We start from the raw sequence: 21457 nt of genomic DNA, 5'->3' as shown, positions 1-21457 counted from the left end.
TAATAGCCAGGTAAGGTTGCTTAAGAATGACTAAAATAGACACAATAAGCATACATTAAAATAATATAGAAACCATATGTGCAGTTTAAATATGATTTAATAAACCATATRTATGACTAACAAAGACAAGAAGAAACATGAGATCCAAAAAGCCCTTGGTGACCTTGAGTGGGCCCRTACACCAACAGTTTGGCCTCCCGCGGCGGGAGGGCTCCCTTGCTTCAAAGGGGAACCTGGTCCCTGCTCCCTCTCACTAGACTGTGGCTGTATTTTTAGCCACATATGAGTCATTTCTCAGTTATTACCCTGGCTTGAACTGGAGTTTTGGAAGATCCATTCTGGAAGTAGGAGGAGTTTATCACAGTTAGAAGCAAAAGCGTTTCAGAAGATGCTGATCTGTTCACAAACTTTCTACAAACAAAAAGGAGGAAAGAAGGACCTGTCCCCACGTCTAGTATGAGCTATTCACTCGAGTTATTAGCAAGTCATGCTGAGATCAAGTGGGAAATTTAGAGAGTCACAACAGAATTCAGTAGCCTTCGTCCCTATGCCTTTAAGGCACATCAAGAAAAGAAAATCCTGAAGACTGAATCAAGATCCGAACACTCTACTTTCCCTGTCTCCACCTCTTCACTATCTCTACAGCACAGAAGAAAAAAAAAGAGACTTAATGGGGACTTTGGGTAGAACCTGCCTCTATTATTTCACAGTATATGTCTCTTGAGGCTATTTGGTTATTTGTTTAGAATGGTAGTTAAATGACAAAACTAAACGGTAAATTTCTTTTTGCATTGACATGTTACTTAAATACTATCCTTCTGCCCTTAAAAGATTAGTTTTACTTTCTTTAACACTTTTAATAAGGTTCTTCTATCTGGTTTTAATAATAAGTGTTGCATTCTAATTTTAATTCCCTGACAATTAATTGCTGGATGCAAAAATAATATTCAGCCTGGGAAACAAGAAGAGAGAACATCATCTGCATGTACTTGCTGTAATAACCAGTTTTATTCTCCAGGCTATGGCTCATGTAATGCATGTTTTGTAGACTTTCCTTAAGAAGACAGTGTCCAGATTTTCTGCTCTGTGGTTGAGATATGGTGTAGTGGAACCTTCAGGAATGCACATATTTTAGAATATCTTAGAATCCTTTGTATGATACTAAATAAAAGGGAATTTGGAAGAATAATTGAAAGTGTCCAATATACATGAATGGGCTTCATTTTTCATATAAACCTTATATTCAAGTTATTAAAGAAAAGATAAACATTAAGTATGTAGTTTGCTCATTAGAATAAATTTTGCAGGAACCACCCAAATAAGCTTTTAAAAATCTACTCCTTTATGGAAATTTGGTCCATTTTTCCATGTCTTGACATTGGTATTTTAATTACAATTAAACTAAAGAAGTAAGTCCAGAATATGATTTCCAACTACGGAATACAGTCTCTTTGAATTGAGAGAATAAATATAATAAAATAAATATACAGAGATGGTCTTTCTTCTCACAACTTTTGAAATGTTATGCTCCCTTTGCAGGGTGAGTCCAGCATGGAAATAATCCAGRTTAACAATCAGCGGCCTAAGACATAGATGCATTATGTCTCATGTGTGTTCCACCCATCTCTTTTTTAGAAAAAAATACAAAGCTAAAGATTATTCCTTCATTTACTTTGGGTTACATCAATTTAATGCCTATTAAATTGCAAATACAAATAACTTCCAAATCACTTAAACATGATATTGGACCGAGTATCCAAAATACTTTTGRTCCAAAAAACACAAACACCACAGTAGAAGCATGGTAACTATGGTATCTAATTTCCATTGCCTTTTGAACCTTAGACCCCAAACCAAATTTAAGTGTAACAATAGGCCTGTAAGAAAATCCCAAGCCTTTCATCTTGTGAACATGCACAGTAAACGAGTAAGCAAAATAATGTCTGGAAAGGCCATTTAGAGCAGCCTCTTTTAATAAGTCTCCTAATATTAAGCACTAATTTCTGCAGGATGAAAGACTGCACTATGCTGTAAATCTGCAAGACGACAGGGAAGTTTGCTGATATCATCTGCAGTTACACTGCCAGTCTTGGGAACAGAAGAGTGGTGAGATTATGGAGGTAGGATACATGTCCAAAAGGGTGAGGCGATGTCTTTCTTGCTCCTTAATGTTACAACAACTCCAGAGCAGCCAGCTGGCTCACAAGTTGGCTCTAACCRTGTCTGCATCTTGGCCAACAACTCCTCTTCCTTCAGGAGGAAAACAACAACACTACTTAGAAGAGCCTTGGACTAGCAACCGATGTTCTGCACGGCGTACCTGGAGGGAGATGTTCGCCTGAGGGCGAATTTTGGCCGATGGCAGCTCCACATAGGAATCCTTCCCAACAAAGTTGACCGTGATGAGCTTCTCGCACTTCTGCCCGGCGAAGCCCGCCAGGCAGCGGCAGACGGGCTCGTGGTGCACCACGATGCACTGCGCCCCGTTCTGGCACTCGTAGTTGTCGCACGGACTCGTCTGCAGCAGGACCATCGGCGGAGGGTTTTCGCAGAAGAGCCCACTTTAGAAGGCCAAGGAAAGAAAAAGCAGCCTCAGTTATCACCATCTTTTTGAGGAAGCAAACACTTACAGGTGCTGATGTTACAATACTACCAGATAGTGACTGAGATTCACATGGCACGTGCCAGATTACATACATAAAAGCTACACAGCATCCTGCTGTACAGAAATCCCCAAGCTAGGTCTGAACGAGCCAATTCCAATACTGAAAGCAGCGTGTACTACGCTTTGCACTGGTTATTTAGCTCTGCAGGGTACATCAGTCTGGCTAAAATAGTGTTTGAATGTGCAAAGCTGCTTCGATCCTATGCTGTGCCGTGCAGCCAACMCAGCAAAAGCCGGGAGCTACCGCGGCCCAAAGCTGAGACGTCGCTGCCTGCTCTCCCTGCCCTCCAGCCTCATCAGCCAAAAATCTCAGTGTGAGGCTGGTACCTGAGCCTGCCGCTGCTGGTCTAGCAGTGTCAAGCAAGGGGAATAACTTCTATTTTTAGTGTTTCTTACAGCCTCCTCACTTGCTTTACGGTATATCAGAGAACACAGAATCAACAGATGGGCAACTGCTAGAAATTATCGTAGGCAGCGCACTGATACCATGCTATTTGCTGGGCAACCCATTACTTCTAACAGCAGCGGGCTCATCAGCTTTGTTTTAGCCGAGTTTCTGGCTGGTTGTGTCACAGACCAGAAGAACGCAAAGGGAAGCGAGATCTCCGAGAGCCAGAGGCGGCTGCAAACCAAACGCCAGGTCTCAGTGCTGGGGAAGGCAAACCATGCTCAGATCCGGAGGCGAGCCCTGCGGTTCGCCCTCAGCTGCCCGAGGGGCCGAACGCAGCCCCGGTGCCTGAGCTTACCAGCTCGGACGCTGGGGCTGCTCCGAGCAGCAGCCGGGGCTCGGCGCCCGCGCTGCCCGCCCGAGCCCGGGTGCCTGCGCGCGCGGCAGGTCAGCTGCTCGCTGCAGCGCCCCAGGCAGCCGGGGGGAGCAGGGCACGGGGCGAAGGGGCGCAAAGCTGCGGGCGTCTTTCACAGCGATGGCACGTGTCAGACTAAACRGCAGAAGATAAACGGAAAACCTCTGCCCAGGAATCAGGGGGCTGCAAAGGCGCCAGACCCCACTCGCGACCCGGTGGGCTGCCCGGGCCTGCCGCGCACCCCACGCGCCCAACTACAGCAGCTCTCCGCACCCAGCAGCTCCTCTGGGCATTGACAGGAGCACAAACTCTTTGCATCAGGGTCTGCGGCAGGCTGGAAGGGGGCAGACAGGGAAACGGTGAAAAACTGGCAGCCGGTGAGGCGGGAGCGCAGGCCGGCGGTGCGGTGGGGGGCGCGCGGGGGCTGCGGGCGCACACCGTGCGGGCAGAGCCCCGTGAGTCACACAGCGCTCGCCAGCGCGGCGCCCGAGGGCTTTGATGAGAGGACTGTGGCCGATCCATTCGTGTGACGAGAGGTCCATGAGCAGCGCTGGAACCTCGAAATCCCATGCGGAATTTCCTGCCATGCCGGGCGCGCTGTGCTGAATAATAGCCCTCTTATAAAAACAAAGCAAAAAACTCCAAAAATTTCATTCCTTTCCAGTAARGCAGGTGAGACTTGGAAGCTCAAGGAATTTATAGACAGTCTTACTAGACACAATTAGAATASAAACCGAAGCCCATTTCCATGCGTAAATAGCACCAATACTAGACACGAGAATAGCAAAYGAAACAGCCACTACATATTCAAGAACAACCTTGTTTAGCTACTGAGACCAGAACCTTCCTCTTCTGTAAAGAAAGGAAACGCAGATGCCTGGTTTCCATTTTAAATTTTCGTGTGTGTTATTTTGCACAGAGTAACAGAGCGTTATTTTAAGCTCAGGTGGGTGGGTGGCACGAGAGCCCGAACGTCTCCCTGCTGCTGCTTGCTGCCGACGCGCAAGTTCGGGGTCTACCTCTCTGGAAATCTCTTTGCAGCATGCAAAAGAGGGAGAAATACACAATAAAATATGGATGGGCTAAATCCTGAATGCACCAAAGCTTCCCCTCTCGGTGCATTTCAGGATAAACTGCCTTTCAACACTTCTCTTGTTGCATTACCCCAAACTGCCTTTGTGCACCGCACGAGTCAGGCAGGGGTTAACAGCCCGGCCCCACACGCTTCCCCCATCGCCGCCATGCCGCAGTCGGCAGCGGGACCCCCATGTCCCCTGCATCCCCCGGGGCTGCGGGCGGGCACGGGGACAGGCTGCTCATGCTTTCAGCAAGGGCTGGGGGAAAAAGCAACCGCTCCCCGTCAGCCGGCGGGAAATATCCTCTACCAGAAGAGCACAATCTTCCAGAGGGACCAGCCAATCTCGTCATTTAAACAAACGTCTCTCGGAAGCGCAGTCTGGCAGGCAGCACTGCTGGCAGGCAGYGGCCGCCGTTTCCTCACGCTTCGCTCCCAGGACTGTTTGGGGGAGGCGCAGGGGGTCGGCGCCGCGCTCAGCAGTGGGACCGGGAGGGTGCGGGGGAGCACGGTTCGGGGATGACTGCACGTGGGACATGCTTCTCTTTGCTCAGTCCTATGTGTTTGCCAAGGTAAGTCTGTTCTTGGGAACCTTTATTTGTGGACACACCTGAACTATAGAGCAGTTACAGCCTAGGAGACTGTGCCGTCCTGAGCGGGAGCGTTTGCTCCAGGGGGCTGGCGCGAGTCCCGCCAGGGCCCCACGCTGGGGGGACGGGATGGGACAGGACAGGACAGGACAGGACAGCCCTGTGGTCACAGAGCCACTCAGCAAGTGACAAGCAGGAATCCCCTTTCCAAGAAAACCAGGGAATATCAAAAAACAGCAACCGCTTTATCAGAAGTTGGATGCACAGAAAGCAATCTTGCCAGTGCAAGGTAGTCCCTGCAGCAGCTAAGCCYCCCAGATGGCGAGCCTTGGCCAGCTCCTGGCACCGGAGTGGCCAGAGCTGAGGAGGCCTGGTGGGGGTCTCACCACAGCAGGGCCCACAGCTGCTAGCCAGGCACTAAYGTGGACTTCCCAGCTCAGGCAGTTTCCCACCCAAAGACTGCTTTCACTGAGCGCATGATCTCCATCTCCAGTGCAGCGCTTTGTGGGTGGCCGGCAAACATGCACCGGGTGAGCCAGCGGTGGGAATAACCTGGGGTCAGCCCCACGAACAGCTGTCACCACTGGCCACGCGTCAGGCGTCATTTGTCTTCCGGAGATAACTAGCAGAAAGGAGCACTGCTAACCCAGCCCACTAGTTCTGTCCTATCTGATGCCAACCATTCAGTTTTGTCTGGGAGGGACAGCTAGAAAGCAGAAGAAAAGTCTGTGTGCATAATTCTAATTTCATGGAAGTTAAAAATAATAATAAAAAAACCATGCACCCTGCAGCAGCTTCTACTAACAGAAAGCAAATGTTGCAAGAATCCRGTGTGTCTGTGCTTGGTGTTGCTCTAACGATTCCCGGAGCTCTCAGTGCACTTCCTCTGCAGCCTCTCCTCGCCATGAAACCCATGCAGTTGTGGCTCCACACAGTTAGCTGCTGTTAGCTACTGGCATCTAGAAGTTACATTAGCAAGAAGTGTCTGTCAAGGCCTTTAAAAACCCCCAAACACTAATACCTTTTCTTTCCCCAGCAGTGGAAGGTGGAGCATAGCCTGCCTTGCAGATCTTGGCCAAGTCCGCAGGACTGGATGCTGCATGGTACAATCTCATTTATTTAAATAATCACTGTTGAGTTTCTTGCAAACTATCCCAAATTATCTCAAACTATCCCAGTGGGGAACTCTGAAACATCCACACAATGGAGAAATAATGCTTTATATCAAGCTCAGCAATTTTAATATGTGCTTCCCCAGTAGAGAAACGTTTATCAGGACAACACTACTGTGAGGTAGATTGCAAAAGGGAAGGTTTATACGACGGGGTTCACAAATTCTAGAAAATGTGTTCACCTACAGGAGGTAAACAGATTTTATATTGGGCAGAAAACGCACAGAAAGCATTTCAGGAAGAAAGCGTATTATGTGATTGCAAAAAGGCGCTGAGTGATCAGCTRAAGTGCTGCATGGAGCACAGCTACCAATGAGCCATTAACAGCAAACGTCAAAAAGGAAGAACAGGTGTGTGTGTATGTGCTACCACTTTTTTGGGCCTGCAATCCCCATTGCATTTGTATGTGGGACCCTTCATTGCTAAGAATTAAGGGAGATGGCCATTTGTCCAACCATGCCTCATCTGTGTGAGGACATTAAGTTTTAACCTCTTTATTACTGTGCAATTCTAAGCAGCCTTGACATACCACATAGTGATAAACATAAAAGTATTAGATAATTATGCATTTATTACAACAGTGTAAACTCCAGATAACTGGGAGGTCACTCTGCAAGCTCACTGTTGGGCAAAGATTCCTGATATTTAGCCAAAAAGCTGTATTGATCATCATCTGAGGTCTCCTGGTTATCTTTGTTAGATCATGCTTTGTGTTCTCTCCTCATCAACACTCGCATCCTTCAAATACTTGCAAACTTACCTCCTTGCCTCACAGCGCAGTGCCTGGGGCAGACTTTGTGAACAACTGAGTCTACAGGCCTGCACTTCACAAGCCTGAACTCCGTCAATCACCACGTTCGCAATTGCAATCTTAAGAGAAAAAAAATCAGAACCCCCTTCAGAGCAGTAGGCCTTTAAACTACAAAAGGCTGAAGTCATGGAAAGAATAATTATGAGATCATAATTTGTTAGAAGAATTTTAATCTTGAAATCAAACAAGACAGATACTGTTCTGCATGGAGAGCTCAACAGTCTTCAGCTCCCTCTCAGCCTTGGCAGATGAGACCTGTTAGTGYCCACTGTGATTTTTCTTTCCTGCAAGACACTTGCTCCCTTGGATCTTGACCAGGAAATTCAGGCAGGTGGCATGGACCATGAGATTACATTGCTCACCCAAATCTTCCTTCAGCTATAAAGTGTTGTCTAAGCTAGTAGCAGAATTTTGGAGCTTTGTGGAGAAAGTTTCTTCTTCTTGGAGGACTTTGAGTGGAATGAAAACCCCTCRTCTGAGAAGGGGAGCAAGCCAGGCTGCTCCAGGTCCTCATCGTGAAGTCCCTGRTTGGAGAACAGCCAGTCTGGAGCACAGCACGAACTGCCCTAAGAGCTGCCCAGGACACAGGAGGGAACCAGACCAATCTCCCACCTAACCCTGGCGATCCAGCTCAGCTGTGTCACAGTTCAAAAAAAATCTCTGCCAAACACCAGGATCCTGACTCACTGTAAAAACCTCACATTTCTCACTGCCCACTGCTGACATGCCTTAAAACAGAGGGCACCGCAGCAGAGGTCTCGTAGTCCCTACCAGCAGACAACAGGCTTGAGTTACCCGTGACTCTTGATACGGCTTTGCAGCCCCAGCTCCAACTCTTTACCAATTAGATGACACTGAACATTTACAATTCCTGTGTGGGATAACCACTTCTTATTTCCATGCACCAATTTCAGAGATCCCTAAGGCCATCAAAAGGATTGAAGCAGAGAATGAAACACGGTGAGAGGGGCATGAATTTGAAATTCAGAGGATATCTGATATCCTGTAAATAACAAGTCTGATTCTGTGAAACCGCAGGCTGACATCGTGTTATATATCAATGCCTATTCAGGGAAGTCTGTCTGCTTTGCAATAAAAATTGTGTTGGGAGGGGAAAAAAAGAGTAAGGATGAAAGCAAGAAGAATGAAAACAGTTGCAGATACAAGGCAGAGAAAAAGATTTATAAGTGTTCATGCAATTTCTGCTTTGTCGAGACTGATCTTTTCAGGTACTCCTCTTTGTCTCATGTGTGTATTTCAAATACAGAAAGACTGGCTGGAAGGAAGCCAGTATCCAACCTCAGGCCCTGATTAGTGAATCCATTTGGAGAAGCACACTTATCTTTGACAGACAGTGAGATTTCCACGAGTTGGATATATTGGCAGCTGTCAGAAGCAGAGACTGGATATTTACAGCCCAAATTGTACAGAGCCTATCCACCAATGGGCACAGAGATACTGGCACAAAACATTCACAATCCTATTTTCTTGCAGCCAGGTCTCAGGGTACGTATATGTAATTTTATTTTCTTTCGCTCGCTCTCACACACGCAGGGCTTATGTCCGTAGAGTTTATGTGTGTGCTTTACCTCGTGTTTCAGCAGGAAAGGCTAGGGCAGGCAAACAGGCAAACTAGCACGGCACAGCACAAAAGACAAATTGCTATTTTCAAACTAAGAATCATCCACCCTAGGTTTTCTGTTAACCCCTTAAGACCTACTTCAGCTCCAGGATTCGGAGCACGGCACCATCCATACCCATAGCCATGACGGATCAGTACCGTACCCAGAGGCCAGTTAGCTCTGAGGACAGGGGACACTGGAGAGGGTGTCCCGACCCTCCGCGCAGGACAGCGGCGGTGTGTGCGAGCCGTGCCACGCACCTACCTGAAGCCCTGAGGACAGACGCAGGTGTAGCCGTCGACCGCGTCCACGCAGACAGCACCGTGCCGACACTTATGGCCTGCGCAGTCGTCGTCATCTACCTCGCAGTGTTTGCCGCTGTAGCCTGGCAAGCACTCACATCTGAAACACAAGCAGATCGCTGTTAATACAGTGGTGTGACATCTGCAGTAACAACACGTCCAGGCGGCCGAGTGCCCCATCGGATTTAGGACGCAAAGGTGCTCATGGTTACCCCTGGAACCGCCAAGCACATTTCTCGCCACCAGAAATGCTCCAGTCCCTCCCGTCAGGCTCCTGCAATCTGCTTAAATCTGAGCCCAGCAAAGCAATCCCATACTGCGAGTTTTTCCCAGCCAGCTCTGTGGAGAAGGGCACTGGGTGAAGAGACAGTTTTCTCCCTGTGATGCTGAAGATGACAACATCTTCCCTAACCTTGCAGCAGCACTGCAGACTCAAAAGGCAATACGCTTTTTATGGCAGTTGCTCCAATGTCTCAGACCACGCAAGAAAGCAAAAAAGACTCTGCCAATGCCTCTGCGCCACTGAGTGTTTGAGGCTCACCCCGGGCAGCTGCAGAGAACACAGTGAGCTGCCACCTCCCGAATGGAAATAATTTGCTAGCAAACCACAAAACTCTGCAAATTTAAAGAAAAAGACCATCAGTTTTGAGCCCACCACCTGTTTGTCATTCCCTCACAAGGCATGGTAAATACTGCTACAATTCTTGAGCGCTGTCTCCAAACCTGATCCTTTCCCATGGGAAGACTGAGGCRAGGCATGTACCTGCCACTATGGGATATGGCCACGCTGAGCAGAAATGCAACGAGACACCCCCAAGCCTCCAAACAGTTGTTTTTTTTGTTTTAATACAGTTCTTACGTCTGTTGTATGAATGTTGCACCAGCATTTCTATAATAAGCCTTGCAAAGTTTATAACCTCACCATAGAAAATACGTCCCAAAGTCTCTGGCTAGGACCAGACCTTCTGGGATTGCTGAACAGCCTCTTTCTGAGTCTATAGTTTAGACAAATGTTTAGTCATGAACACATTTTAGTCCATAAAACACATTTCACTCCTCCCAGCTGCATTTTACTGCACATCTGGAAAACAAAAAGTGCATCACTTAAACCAAAACAAGRGGAGAGCTATGATTATTTCCCTGATATGTAAGAGAGGGGTCTCTGCCCTTGCTTGAGCCCCTTGTGTGGAACCAGCACGCTTGCGCTGAGAGCTGGGAGAGGAGAGACATCACCCGCTGAGCTGAGGGAGGTAGCTTCAGGGGAGAAAACCACTGCCCCGCGGCTATATCGCCACTGCCCTCCTCCTCCTCCTCCTCCCCAGCCAGGCCCTGGCAGGGCTGGGGCACCACGAGGCTACTTGTGGAAAGCCTCTTCGGAGGAGAGAAGTGGAGGGAGAAAAGAGTGACCCCTCAGTCTGCACTTCAAAGCATGGCTCATAATGACCGGCTCAAAAAGGAGGAAATACAGCAAAATCTATTAACTTGCAAGGTGTAGGGTGGATGAAGCCATGTAGAGGCATATCCTCCACATGGAAGAGGCCCCATCATGACCCTCCACAGCCACAGGACGGTTGATATTCCCGCTCTGCATGTCTGAATCACATTTCTACACCATGGTGGCTCAGGGAATATTGTGATTATCATAACAGAGATGACAAAACAGAGCAAAAAGGATAAAGTGTGCCTTCCCCAAACCGTAAGGAGTGGGCAACATTTTTCGGCAAGATTTCAGTCACACCTGTGAGCAAATAATGTCAATCAAAAGACTGTGGGGGGAATTGGCAGCATTTAGTCCTGTTGCTTTTTATTGATCCCCGCAGCCCTAATATAAAGTGATGTAATAATGAACGATGTGCAGCTCCTTATTCAGTGCTGCCATGCATCACTTTTACGATGTGTATTGGCTATCTCAGTAATGACAGAACCACCACTTTTCTCTGCAGGGCTGCATTAAATCAGCATTTTAAGCTGTCAGGTAATAATTCCAAAGCTTTAGAATAATAAAGTATATTTATACCATRCTCTAATATCACTGCAGTGAATGGAAAAACATGCTTCTTTCCTGAAGTTATTTTTTTAGAAGTCATTTCATTGTGTTAAATGATTTTTTTTTTGTCTGGCACAYAGAAAGCTACCCTTCTTCTACAATAGCAGTGCAGTAAAGATCTGGAGGTTGGAAGTGAGGAAAGCCACCTGCAATTTTAGCTTAGAARGCAAAGAGGTCTGTGCAGCCAAACACACATCGAAACAGTTCAGTTTGCTTCCAAGCTTGGCTTTCCCTTTGCAATCATGGAATTCCTTTTAGGTCAGTCATTTCTGAGTTTATAGTGTGTCACATCTCGGCTGAAGCTACCAAAAATGCCTGCCTGGAGCATCACAGRTGAGAAATGCGGCCACGTGACTGCCAYRCCCAGGCTGCTTCCAGAAACCCAGTGTCTTGCCCCCATGGAAGACACACTTTGACTCCATCCGTTGTCCACATACTGCCAGCAAGATCAGTACAAGTGATCAGTACAAGCATAATGCAGTAAAGAAGCAGGCAAACATGCTTTCATATTCAAGTCTTGGTAAAAGAGTAATCGATAAGACTAGCTGGGGTGTCTTATGTCCCCATGACCCATTGAACACCAGTGCGTTTGGGATGCTGCTTTCTGCTATAGCCTGGTAGCGATGGCAACATTCCCAGTAGAGAGAGCCTAAAAACATGTTCTTTGGTATTCAAAATGTTGGCCTATACACAGGGATTTGCATCTGTATGCACTCCATATCTATTCTATTAAAGCTATGATTCATGGCTTCTATTGCAGGGCCAAAAAGGAATTTCCCTCCCCATATCAATATATAATTTGGCTTGCTATTTTTTTTTTATTTCTTCATAATTTTTTTCCTCCCTCTGCAGATCTGGCAACTGACTGCAGCTGAAGGCAGGACAGAGATTGACGGGTGTCCCTGCTGCTGTTACAGTCTCCACTGGTGTGTCCCACTCAGGTGCACCAGGAACAAACCTGGCAAAGGGATGGTCAGCCAAAACCTGGGAACAAGCCCCTACACCAAGTCATTCCTGACATTAACATTCCCCAGCTTGGTAAGTGGAGCGGAGGATTGACGCATGAGCCTGACTCATCCCACACACAGCATTACATTGCTCTGTGCTAAATATAAGGCACATCATAGGTCAGGGGATCAAACTACTCAAGGACTGATGGCAGCACAGGATCAGAGCTTCTCATTTTTGAACAAGACCCAAGAGCCACCATTCAGCACCAGAAAAGTTGCTAAGTGGTCTCAGCCCGTTTCTGAATTGTTTGGTGCAACCAAGGCATGCAAGAAAAAGCAATACTGGGACAAATCTACTTTTAAGATGAGGAAGGCTCCCTCACCCCACCAGTCTGGCCTGCTAGAAAACAAAATGGTAGAGAACAAGTACAGAAATTCTGAATTTTTGTGTAGCAGACTGTGAATAATGGGAATAACAACTCTAACAGTGGTAGAAAATACTCAGAGCTTAGGCTSCCCCCAAAGGTTAAGGGCACCACTGCGAAGAGCACCATTCAATATCACCTTCCTGCTAGYGAGCAAACAAGCAAGCATCTTATCTACTCAAAGTACTTGGGTGGCAGGTCTGAAAACACTTCCAGCAAGTGTAAAACCATTCAGCAGCACAGCAGTCTCCATTCCTTCATTTATCTAGTGACACTGGGCAATCTGAGTTACAAGCCTTTTCCTTGTAACGTGCTGTAACTACTGGATTAGCTGAATGATGGATTAGCTAAGAACGAAGGCTGGAAAGAACATCAGGGACTGTCCATGTAGCAGCGCACACCTCCTTTTCCACTCCCTGTGAATCACTCAGGAACTGTCCTAATGATTTAACAGCTTCGTCTTCCTCAAGAGCTGGAAACATGTCTGTCTGGAGGTTTTTCACCCAAAAGCAAAGCATGAGTTGTACAGCCTGTCTAGCACAGATTCAGCTGCCCTCTAGGTAGCCAGCATAACTAAAACCTTGTCTTGCCTCTGTTTAACTGTCATGAAATATATAATGTGATAGTTTACACTGTTCTGACATGCTGGTTGCTTCACAGGACACAGTCTGACCCAAACTGCAAGTTACCAGCAAGACCAAAGAGCACATCTGTCTCTCACGGACCACATGCTGGGTGTGCTGGGGAGGCTGTCACTTGCCAAAATCCCAGCCTTCTTCCCAGGAGAGGATGTGTGAGCCACTGGGAGAGCACGGCGGCTGCAAGATGAGCTAAATTGCTGAACTGCTCTGAAATGCCATCTTTATCCAAGTGATGAACACTGGCACCTCTCAAAACACTCCCCTCCCAAGGACCTCCAGATGTTTTAGTATCATTTTAAACAGGAAGGTTTACTTTGCCACTGTGAAACAATGTCATCGCCAATATGCAAATACAAACATAGGAGACAAATCACAAAATCTAACAGTACCGTAGTGAGGCTCGCTTCTCTATAAACATAGGAAAAAGAAGGCTCCTGAGTCAGAGCAGTTGGGTTTAGCTGTTCTCTCCTGCTGCTTGGGTGGGGGACCGCAGGGAGATGAGCCTCAACGTGGCCAAGGCCAGCCCTTGTGAATGCTCTCTGCAAGGCCAAGGCATCCGGGAAGACAAAAGCTGAAGTGGGAATACAACAGAAAACTCCTGATCCCTAGCCTTATGCTCTGCCCACAAAAGTTTTTTTTCCTCCTTCTTCGTAATTAGACTGGGTACTGGATTTTAAACAGTGAGCCAGCACTGGAGGAAAATTGAGTTATATCTGCTGTATCTCCTCACGCTTAGGCTGCTTGAACTGATGGATGCCCAAAGGAACACACAAGGAAATTTCTGATGCAGGATAAGGTATTTTGTAGTCACTACTCCAGAAGTGCTCCTTTTGTCATGCTCTGTTCCAGAGTAATTGCTCTGCTCTGAGGCACATCCATTACTTTCAAGTAAACTGCAGAAAGCTGGAAAAGTACGTATGGTTGCATTAATATGTAACATGGTCTGAAGTATGGTCATGCATTATTTTCATTAATTTTGATGGGTTTTACTCATTACCCCAAACTCACTGCCAGTTCAACCCTATCCAAGCCCATGGATGGATCTGCTCAGTGTGTGAAGACCTATACACACACGCGCTTACCTGAATCCTTTGTCAAGGGGGAGACATTTGGACTCATGTTGGCAGGGATTTAGCTCAGGAACGCAATGGTTGATCACCTCATCACACAGTTCACCTGAGGCAAAAGAAAAGCAAAAGGCTGTAAGATGACGTTGACTTGAATTCTATCAATCGACAATACCTATTTTTAATGAGGATTCACCTACCTGAGCTAACCCAACTCTACTGTTTATATCATATGAATTTGACAGGCTGGACTAAAAAGTACTTATATATATATTCCACTTGGAAACAGACTATGGATTGAACAGACAGATCCTGACCCAAGGGCTCCTATATCAAAGCAAGAAAGTGACACAAAAGTGAAGCTACTCATTAGACCTTAACATTTTCACACCAAAACATATTTTAATCATAGCCAATACTCTGCCATAGAAGCAGATCGGACATCATTCTGGAAAAAAACCCACAAACCCTCCCTTGAAACCTCTGCAACTCTCAATAATAGGAACCAGCTTTAGGAYTGCATGTAATTATAAAACATTCACTATTTATAAGAAAAGTACTATCTCTATTGTGTTCATAGGAGATGATGTCTTTTCAGAAAAAATCAGTGTAAGCTCAGCTCAGATGTTTCTAGGTATTGTGTGTAACATGTCATGCACTTCCCAGGATTTGTTTAAATTTTAATAATTGATAGTTCTAAAATGTTCAAAACCAGATAGTTTATTTAAACACCACCCTTCTCTGAATCCTAAATTATTAGGTCACACTTCAGTACCCCAGGATTTGAGATCCAGCCAAGGATTGTTCAGAAATCTTTGCCTTCCCAAGAAAACAACAGAAAACTACCCTAAACCTCCCAAAGCCATGCAGGAAAAGCAAAGGTCAAGTATTCTCAACATAGAAACCCTCAAAAGCTACAGTCCCAAAGTCCCCTTTGCAGCAGTATCAGCAGAGCACATCTGYGGGGTTTTGAGGTTATGCATGTTGTGTGTGCCTATACACAGGATACACACTACCATGTGAAGAGCAAACCATCACCTGTAACAGTCAAACAGGAAAAACAGTGTGGGAGGCACATGTGGGTCCACAGCTTTCTAGCAGTATTTTCATGAAGCTGCAGCTCCACCTGACTAGGGACAATCTCCATGTTCAAAAAGAATTATATATCTAACTCTAGTGGCTACAGAGAAATACTTGAAAATACAACCCAGATGATGAAAATACAACCACAAAGATCAAAAATGCAGAAGGCAAATGCAAATCAGAGCTGATCAGGCTTGTGATTTGGCAAGGACGATGGAGAGCACAATCACGAGGCTGACTCTGGTGGTGACAGGTATGGGCCAAGCTGTTAACACCCCTCGTTCCCTCCTTCGGGTTGTTTCTCCCACAGCTCCTGCCTCACTACACTACAACCTACATAGCTCTTCATTTGACTCTTCACATTAAATTGGTAAAAATAGTATTGTTTCGCAAGAATTACTCAAGAAGYTTTTGTTTCAAACATGGAACTTCTAATATACCTGCTTTTGACAGTCAAACATCAATGGTCAAGCATAACTGAGAAAGGGGATTAAGAATGCAAGACCTGGAGGCATGCTAGAGGGTACTACCAGCGTAAACCCCACATTCATGTACCACACTATYGTGACTTTTAATGAGTTGACTGTGGCAATACTGGTGAAGCCTGGCACAATGACCTACCATGGACAGAGTTTCTTGTTTGTAATAACTGCTGCAAGACAAAGATTTCCATCTGGAGCCAGGCAATCCCATGAAACCACTGCTGTTAAAAACCACCCAGTATTTTTACAGCCTTGGAGAAATCTTGGATAAATGTAATGAAAGCATCCAGCTCAGAGAGGGGGACACACSAACAAAACAGAGGGCTGCACATGCACGGGAACCAGGGAAACAGATCATCCATGGGCCTTGGGGCTGGCTCTTGCACTTTGTTGTTTCTCAAAAGCAAGTGGGGACATTCAAGCCGTATCAATATGAACACAGCTGGAGACAGTCATGAAYACATTTTTAAGATGGCAAAACTGGAAATAGGTCTGCTTACTTAACTGCTCCCCAAATCCACAGACCACCAACCYGCCCAACACTAACAAGCAAAGCAACTAGCCCTCAGCCCCCAAGCAGACACTACCACCAGCAGGTCAGAACTTGTCCCAGCCCCTGGTCAGCTGTCCGTGTGTYGTCTTCATACTCCTTATACCCCTTATCAGTACAAAATAACATATGAATCATATGTGAAAATAAATATGAGAAAAATGTAACYGGCTGGTGACATTAAAAGAATACAATGATGTAAAGCTGGAAATATTTTCAGAAGACATCATTTAATAACTAAGTACAGTGTGCATAGATGCCTTCAATTGTCATTTTGCTAAAAAGGTCCAACACAGCCCTTTCAGGCTTCTTTTTATCTTTTTATTTTGTAGAAAAGGAAACAGGCTTTAAGAAAAAAATAAGAACAGTTTCATAAACTCTCAAAGGAAATCATAATTCTTCTTAAAGTATTCTTCTCAGCAGTCTTGACAAGTGCTTAAAGATCCAGTGAAAATCTCCCAAAATGTATACACTTGTCAAATATTATGACTCACTGTGTCATACTGAAGGCTCCACTATCAAAATTTAGGAGAATTCCAGGCTTGGTACCAAACACAGCATCCAAACATTTATCATTTTTCATGTGAAGCTTGGAATGTTCAAGGATCCTTCCTGTTATTTTTCCTCATCTATCACTCATTACAGAGCTCACTTGGGAATGTCTTGCAACTTGAGCAGCCTCATCTCAGGGAAGAAAATTCTTCTTGATAAATTATTTCAGGCTCCACCAATGTTCACTGGATGTTGCGGAAAGCATGCCAGGGAAATAAAACACTTTCTGAAAAGCAAAACCCAAGGCACTAGCTACACAAAGACTTTTTTATATTTTATTCAGTCAGAAAATATTTGGGCCAAAAAATCTGCCCTCAGACCTGAGGGTGCTATGTTCWTTGGCCACTTTAATGTGAGTATCAGAGGAAAAATCTGATCCTCTCTCCTTTTCAGAGTGACACAAGGCTGCTTCTCTGTGTAGCAATTAAAGGTCTCTTCCAAGTTTCTCATTGGATAGCTATGTGAATCTGAAAATGAACTCTACATTAATCTCAGGCCAACTTCCAGCAGCATTAATGCTCTTTGTGAAAGGTATGTGATGATGCCAAAACAACAGAAAACTTCAATGTAATGCTCTCCCAAAGCTAGCAAACCTTTTTCCTCTCTCCTATATATTCTCAAATCAGAGCTCACAAGGGTCTCTAAAGTGCTTACATATAAGACAGGAAAACAAAATCCATGTTTTTCTTCTAATCAGTTAGGCAAAACTTTTATCCCAAATCATGTTTTTTGTTTCATCGAGGCACACCCACACCCTTTCAGAAAAGCCTAGGAGAGATCACATCTGCAATGTGCGCAGAGGAAGAGGTTAGGACTGTCAGATGTACAAGAGGAAAACGGTTTATGCCATCAGATTTTACTTTTTATGGTAGCTGGAGGTATTAACTCARGAAAGTTTGTCGTCCACAGAGCTGAGGCATGGTAAGAAGGGGGTATCTTTTTAAAGATGGGCACAACCTCAGCTGTGTGGGCACTGCATTTTAGACTCCTTAAGGCCAGCAGTAACGTGCTGGTAACTAGTGTCTGCTTAAGAAAAGCAAGCATTAAACAGATGAAGAAAGCAACATGCTCTGCTGCCACAAAAATGTGGCTTTCAGATTAGAAGCAATTTKTACTGATAGGGTACCAACAGCTGGACCACTCATTGCTGCTGTCTCATGCATTAAAAAAAAAAACAGAAAAAGAACAGAAAGGGGGACCTCCACTGTCGAAACGAGAGGAAAGGTATTTTGCCCCTTCGGAACTATTTCCCTTGTCCCCTTTACCAGCAACGCTCATTGCTTTCCAAAAAGCCACAACACAGCATTTATTATCTCATGCAACATTTCCCTGCTCTTATTTCTTCAGCAAAATCCTGAATTTCATGGGGCTTTTCACACTGACTTTCCGCAGGGCTCGCTGCTTATGAGGAGCTGCCAAGAAACATGCTTATGCTTTTCTGTAGCCTTCCGCACGGCTCAGAACAAAGCCAAAACAACAACAGAGCAATAAAGATGACTTTCGCACACAGTTTAGTAATCAACTTTCTTTTTTTTTTCTGTGTTGTCAAAAGAGCTATTTATTTCATGCCACAATAGACTTTTAAAACTAGGATCCAAGTTACACTACTTCTCCTTAATTGGTAAAAGAGGAGCCTGAATGTGGTGATATGATTTTATTTATTTATCTGTAAGAAAAACTGCAGTTCTGAATAGACCATATAGCCCACCAATTCACAACCAATGAGTTCTATGGTTTAGTTTCCTAAGTCGCTTCGGTTATCCTTTGTTCTCTCATTTGTGGTATTCAGGATATAATTAATAAGGCAACATGGAAAATATTCTCACCCTCACATGAGAGGAACTTTTGTAGGGCCTGGAAGACTAAGAGCAAAAATGCTGTCAAGAATTTCACAATATTACTTGAGGAAAGGATGGAAACAGCCTGGCCTTTATCCATGGAGCAAACTTTTAAAGGCTGCACAGGGAGAAGATAGATATTTGAGTGGTTAAATAGTATGTTGCAATTTTCTTAACTTTGCCAGGTAAGTCAGAATGGAACTTGTCCCTTTACTGGTAATAAAAAATATTGTGCTGTTATTCTTGTAAGAGATTACTCAGTTGATATCTAATATCTTGCATCCAAAGAAATGTTTTTTGCACTTTGTTTTCCCCTTCTCTCTTCTCAGTTATTAAAAAAAAGTCAGTGCCAATTGGAAATATCAGGAGCACACAGAACCTAAAAATGGCTGGGTGGACCAGACATAGGCTGGCCCTCCAATATACTAGTAGAGGTGTTGCCAAGAAAACACTTCAGTTAGGAATTTTGTTGATGTTCGATGAAAAAGATTTGAGGCTCATCTTAGAAAATAAAACCCAGGATTTTTTACTTCCAAGCTTGCAATGAAGAAAAGAGAAAAGTCTTTGTCAGAATCCTTCCGTAGCAAATGCACTCAGCTGCCACGTTAGATAGCAAAAACTCCTGCTAAACCCCAAAGAAGTGTTTTTTGAGAACTACCTGGAAGGCACTGCAGCAGAATTCTGGTTGTGGATTATTAATGAAGTCTGCTCTCGCTTGACAAACAGTGCCCACAAGACTTAGCAGGCTGAGAAGTAAGAATTATTTTATGCTGTTTTTTCTGTGTTAATGCTTTAAGAACTCATATCTGAGTTTTCACGTATCAGCTTTTGGCCTACATTTTAAACAGGAGCTTGAAGTTAAACTGCACATTGAGATTCCCAAGTAAGTGACTTGTTTTTCAGAACTAGGGAGCAATTACCTACCTCTAATCTTAAAGTTAAAGAAAGAGATAACTGATTAAGTAGCAAGATCTGGATAGAGAAACGGTTCATGTTAGTTAACTTGTCACTTCGGTTTTGTTTAGTTTCACTTGCATTCTGTTTTACAGTTTGTCACCCCCTTAGCTTTCCTGTTTGTGGTTGGCAGGTCTGACCACACTCTCCTTAGGTTAGTCATAGCTCATGCTTGTAAGTTTAATAAAGATCAGTTTATTGAACTTTTTATGGCTGCCACCCAACAACAATGAAAGAAGAAGCCAGAGGCCAGGGTCTTGCAAAAAGTTGCTACTGAAATATACATATATACACATATGTATATGTGTATATAAATCAATAAATACAATCCAATAGCACAGTGCCCCTTATTTCCCCACCCRAGGAAGCAGAGAAAGTCACCTCTAAAGTAATATGTCTAAAGCAATACCCATTTGACACACAAGTCAATACTTTGCCCACCACAGGCCTTAAAACTCTCTAAGGACAAAATATCCCCTCATTCTATAGGCAAAAAATAACTCAAATGGACAATTCCTAACACTCTTACAGGGTGGTAACCTCCAATCTAGCATTATCCCTCAGAACCACTATGTCTGGAATAGATCCYAATTTTGCTGGTCCTTACGTTTTGGAACTGCACTACTTCATACGGATGCTTTCCATTTCTGTGATTTGTCTGAAGTCTATCACAGATCAGTTCAGTTATATACACACAGGCATCTAGTGACATCTGAGATATCGCAGGGTTTCTGAGATGTCCTATCAGGGCTGGCAGATATGACACAGGACATTCTGTAGACACATGCCCATCTGAAATGGCAGCTGGAGACCAAGCAGCACGCTCCAGGGCATCTCAAATGGCATTAGACACAGGTTTAGGCAACTGACTTGAATCTTTTGGGTGCAGGTTTTGTAAAAGCTGTGCAGAGCATACCAGGTCACAGCGAGACAGTTTGATGCACTGATGTCAAAATGTTTTTTWGAGACAGGCTGCCTTCTAAAGGTGACCTCCACTGTGGTCAGAGGATGATCAAATGTTTGGCCTCACGGTGCTAGAAAACCAAGTGTAACAGGAACTTTGCATCCTTGCCATCATGATTTTCAGCAAAACCTCAGAACGCTTGACCAAGCTCTGCTCTAACTAATAAACTTACGTTTCCGAGACATTCAAATCACACTTTTTTGTTTGAAGTATCTAACCTAAATTCTGGCAGGCTTAACAAAAAGATAACAAACTATAGATGCTCCTTCAGAATATATATTTTTAAATATAGAGGTCTTTGAAGAATACTGTATATGCAGAAAGAGATGCTTATTTCTTGCTGGCAATTCTAACAGGGCCATCATGGAGGCAGCTGAATGCTGAATACACTAACTCTCCATAGGTGCTCGTCCCAGGATTGGTAACTACGCAGTACGCACTGCCTGCAGGTAAGCAACTTGCTATATAATTAATGGACTTGTGGTCAACTTCTAATGCTCTGATGTGTTTCTTCACAGATTGGATTTCATCAGCCATGAATCCTGTTTGTAGATGATATTTTCATCTGTCCTTTAAAACAGTGGCAGCTGAGTACATGGAAGTAAAGAATGATACTTGAGATTACATTTTCTTGAAGATACACTATGGTCCTGATGAACAAGGAGAAATATCTGGTTCCTAAAACATGACACATTAAATCTTACAAATGGGGATTTGACCAGAAGAAATCCTGGGCTGTCTGACGGTGCAGAGCTCCGGTGGGACAGACCACCTGTGCCGTGGTCTGCTGAAGAACCCAGTCAGGCTGTAGCACTGCCAGCTGCTGTGCTATTTCCTTCAAGCCCAGTAAGAGAGTCCAACCTG

The 21457-nt window shown here is 44.7% G+C and overlaps 1 protein-coding gene across 1 annotated transcript in view; it reads right to left on the bottom strand.

The window, feature by feature from the left end:
* Positions 1-21457, bottom strand: part of SLIT3 (slit guidance ligand 3) — a 515694-nt gene that overhangs the window by 23976 nt on the left and 470261 nt on the right. The window contains exons 31-33 of the mRNA XM_026061340.1: positions 14186-14279; positions 9003-9140; positions 2321-2561 (exon numbers count right to left, since the gene is read on the bottom strand). Coding sequence (XP_025917125.1) covers positions 2321-2561; positions 9003-9140; positions 14186-14279 — 473 coding nt within the window. The remainder of the gene's footprint in view (positions 1-2320; positions 2562-9002; positions 9141-14185; positions 14280-21457) is intronic.

Source organism: Apteryx rowi, unplaced genomic scaffold, assembly GCF_003343035.1.
Source record: "Apteryx rowi isolate R43461 unplaced genomic scaffold, aptRow1 scaffold_18, whole genome shotgun sequence".
NCBI lineage: Eukaryota > Metazoa > Chordata > Aves > Apterygiformes > Apterygidae > Apteryx > Apteryx rowi.
The sequence above is the reverse complement of the archived record's forward strand: the minus strand, read 5'-3'. Positions and strand labels throughout refer to the sequence as shown.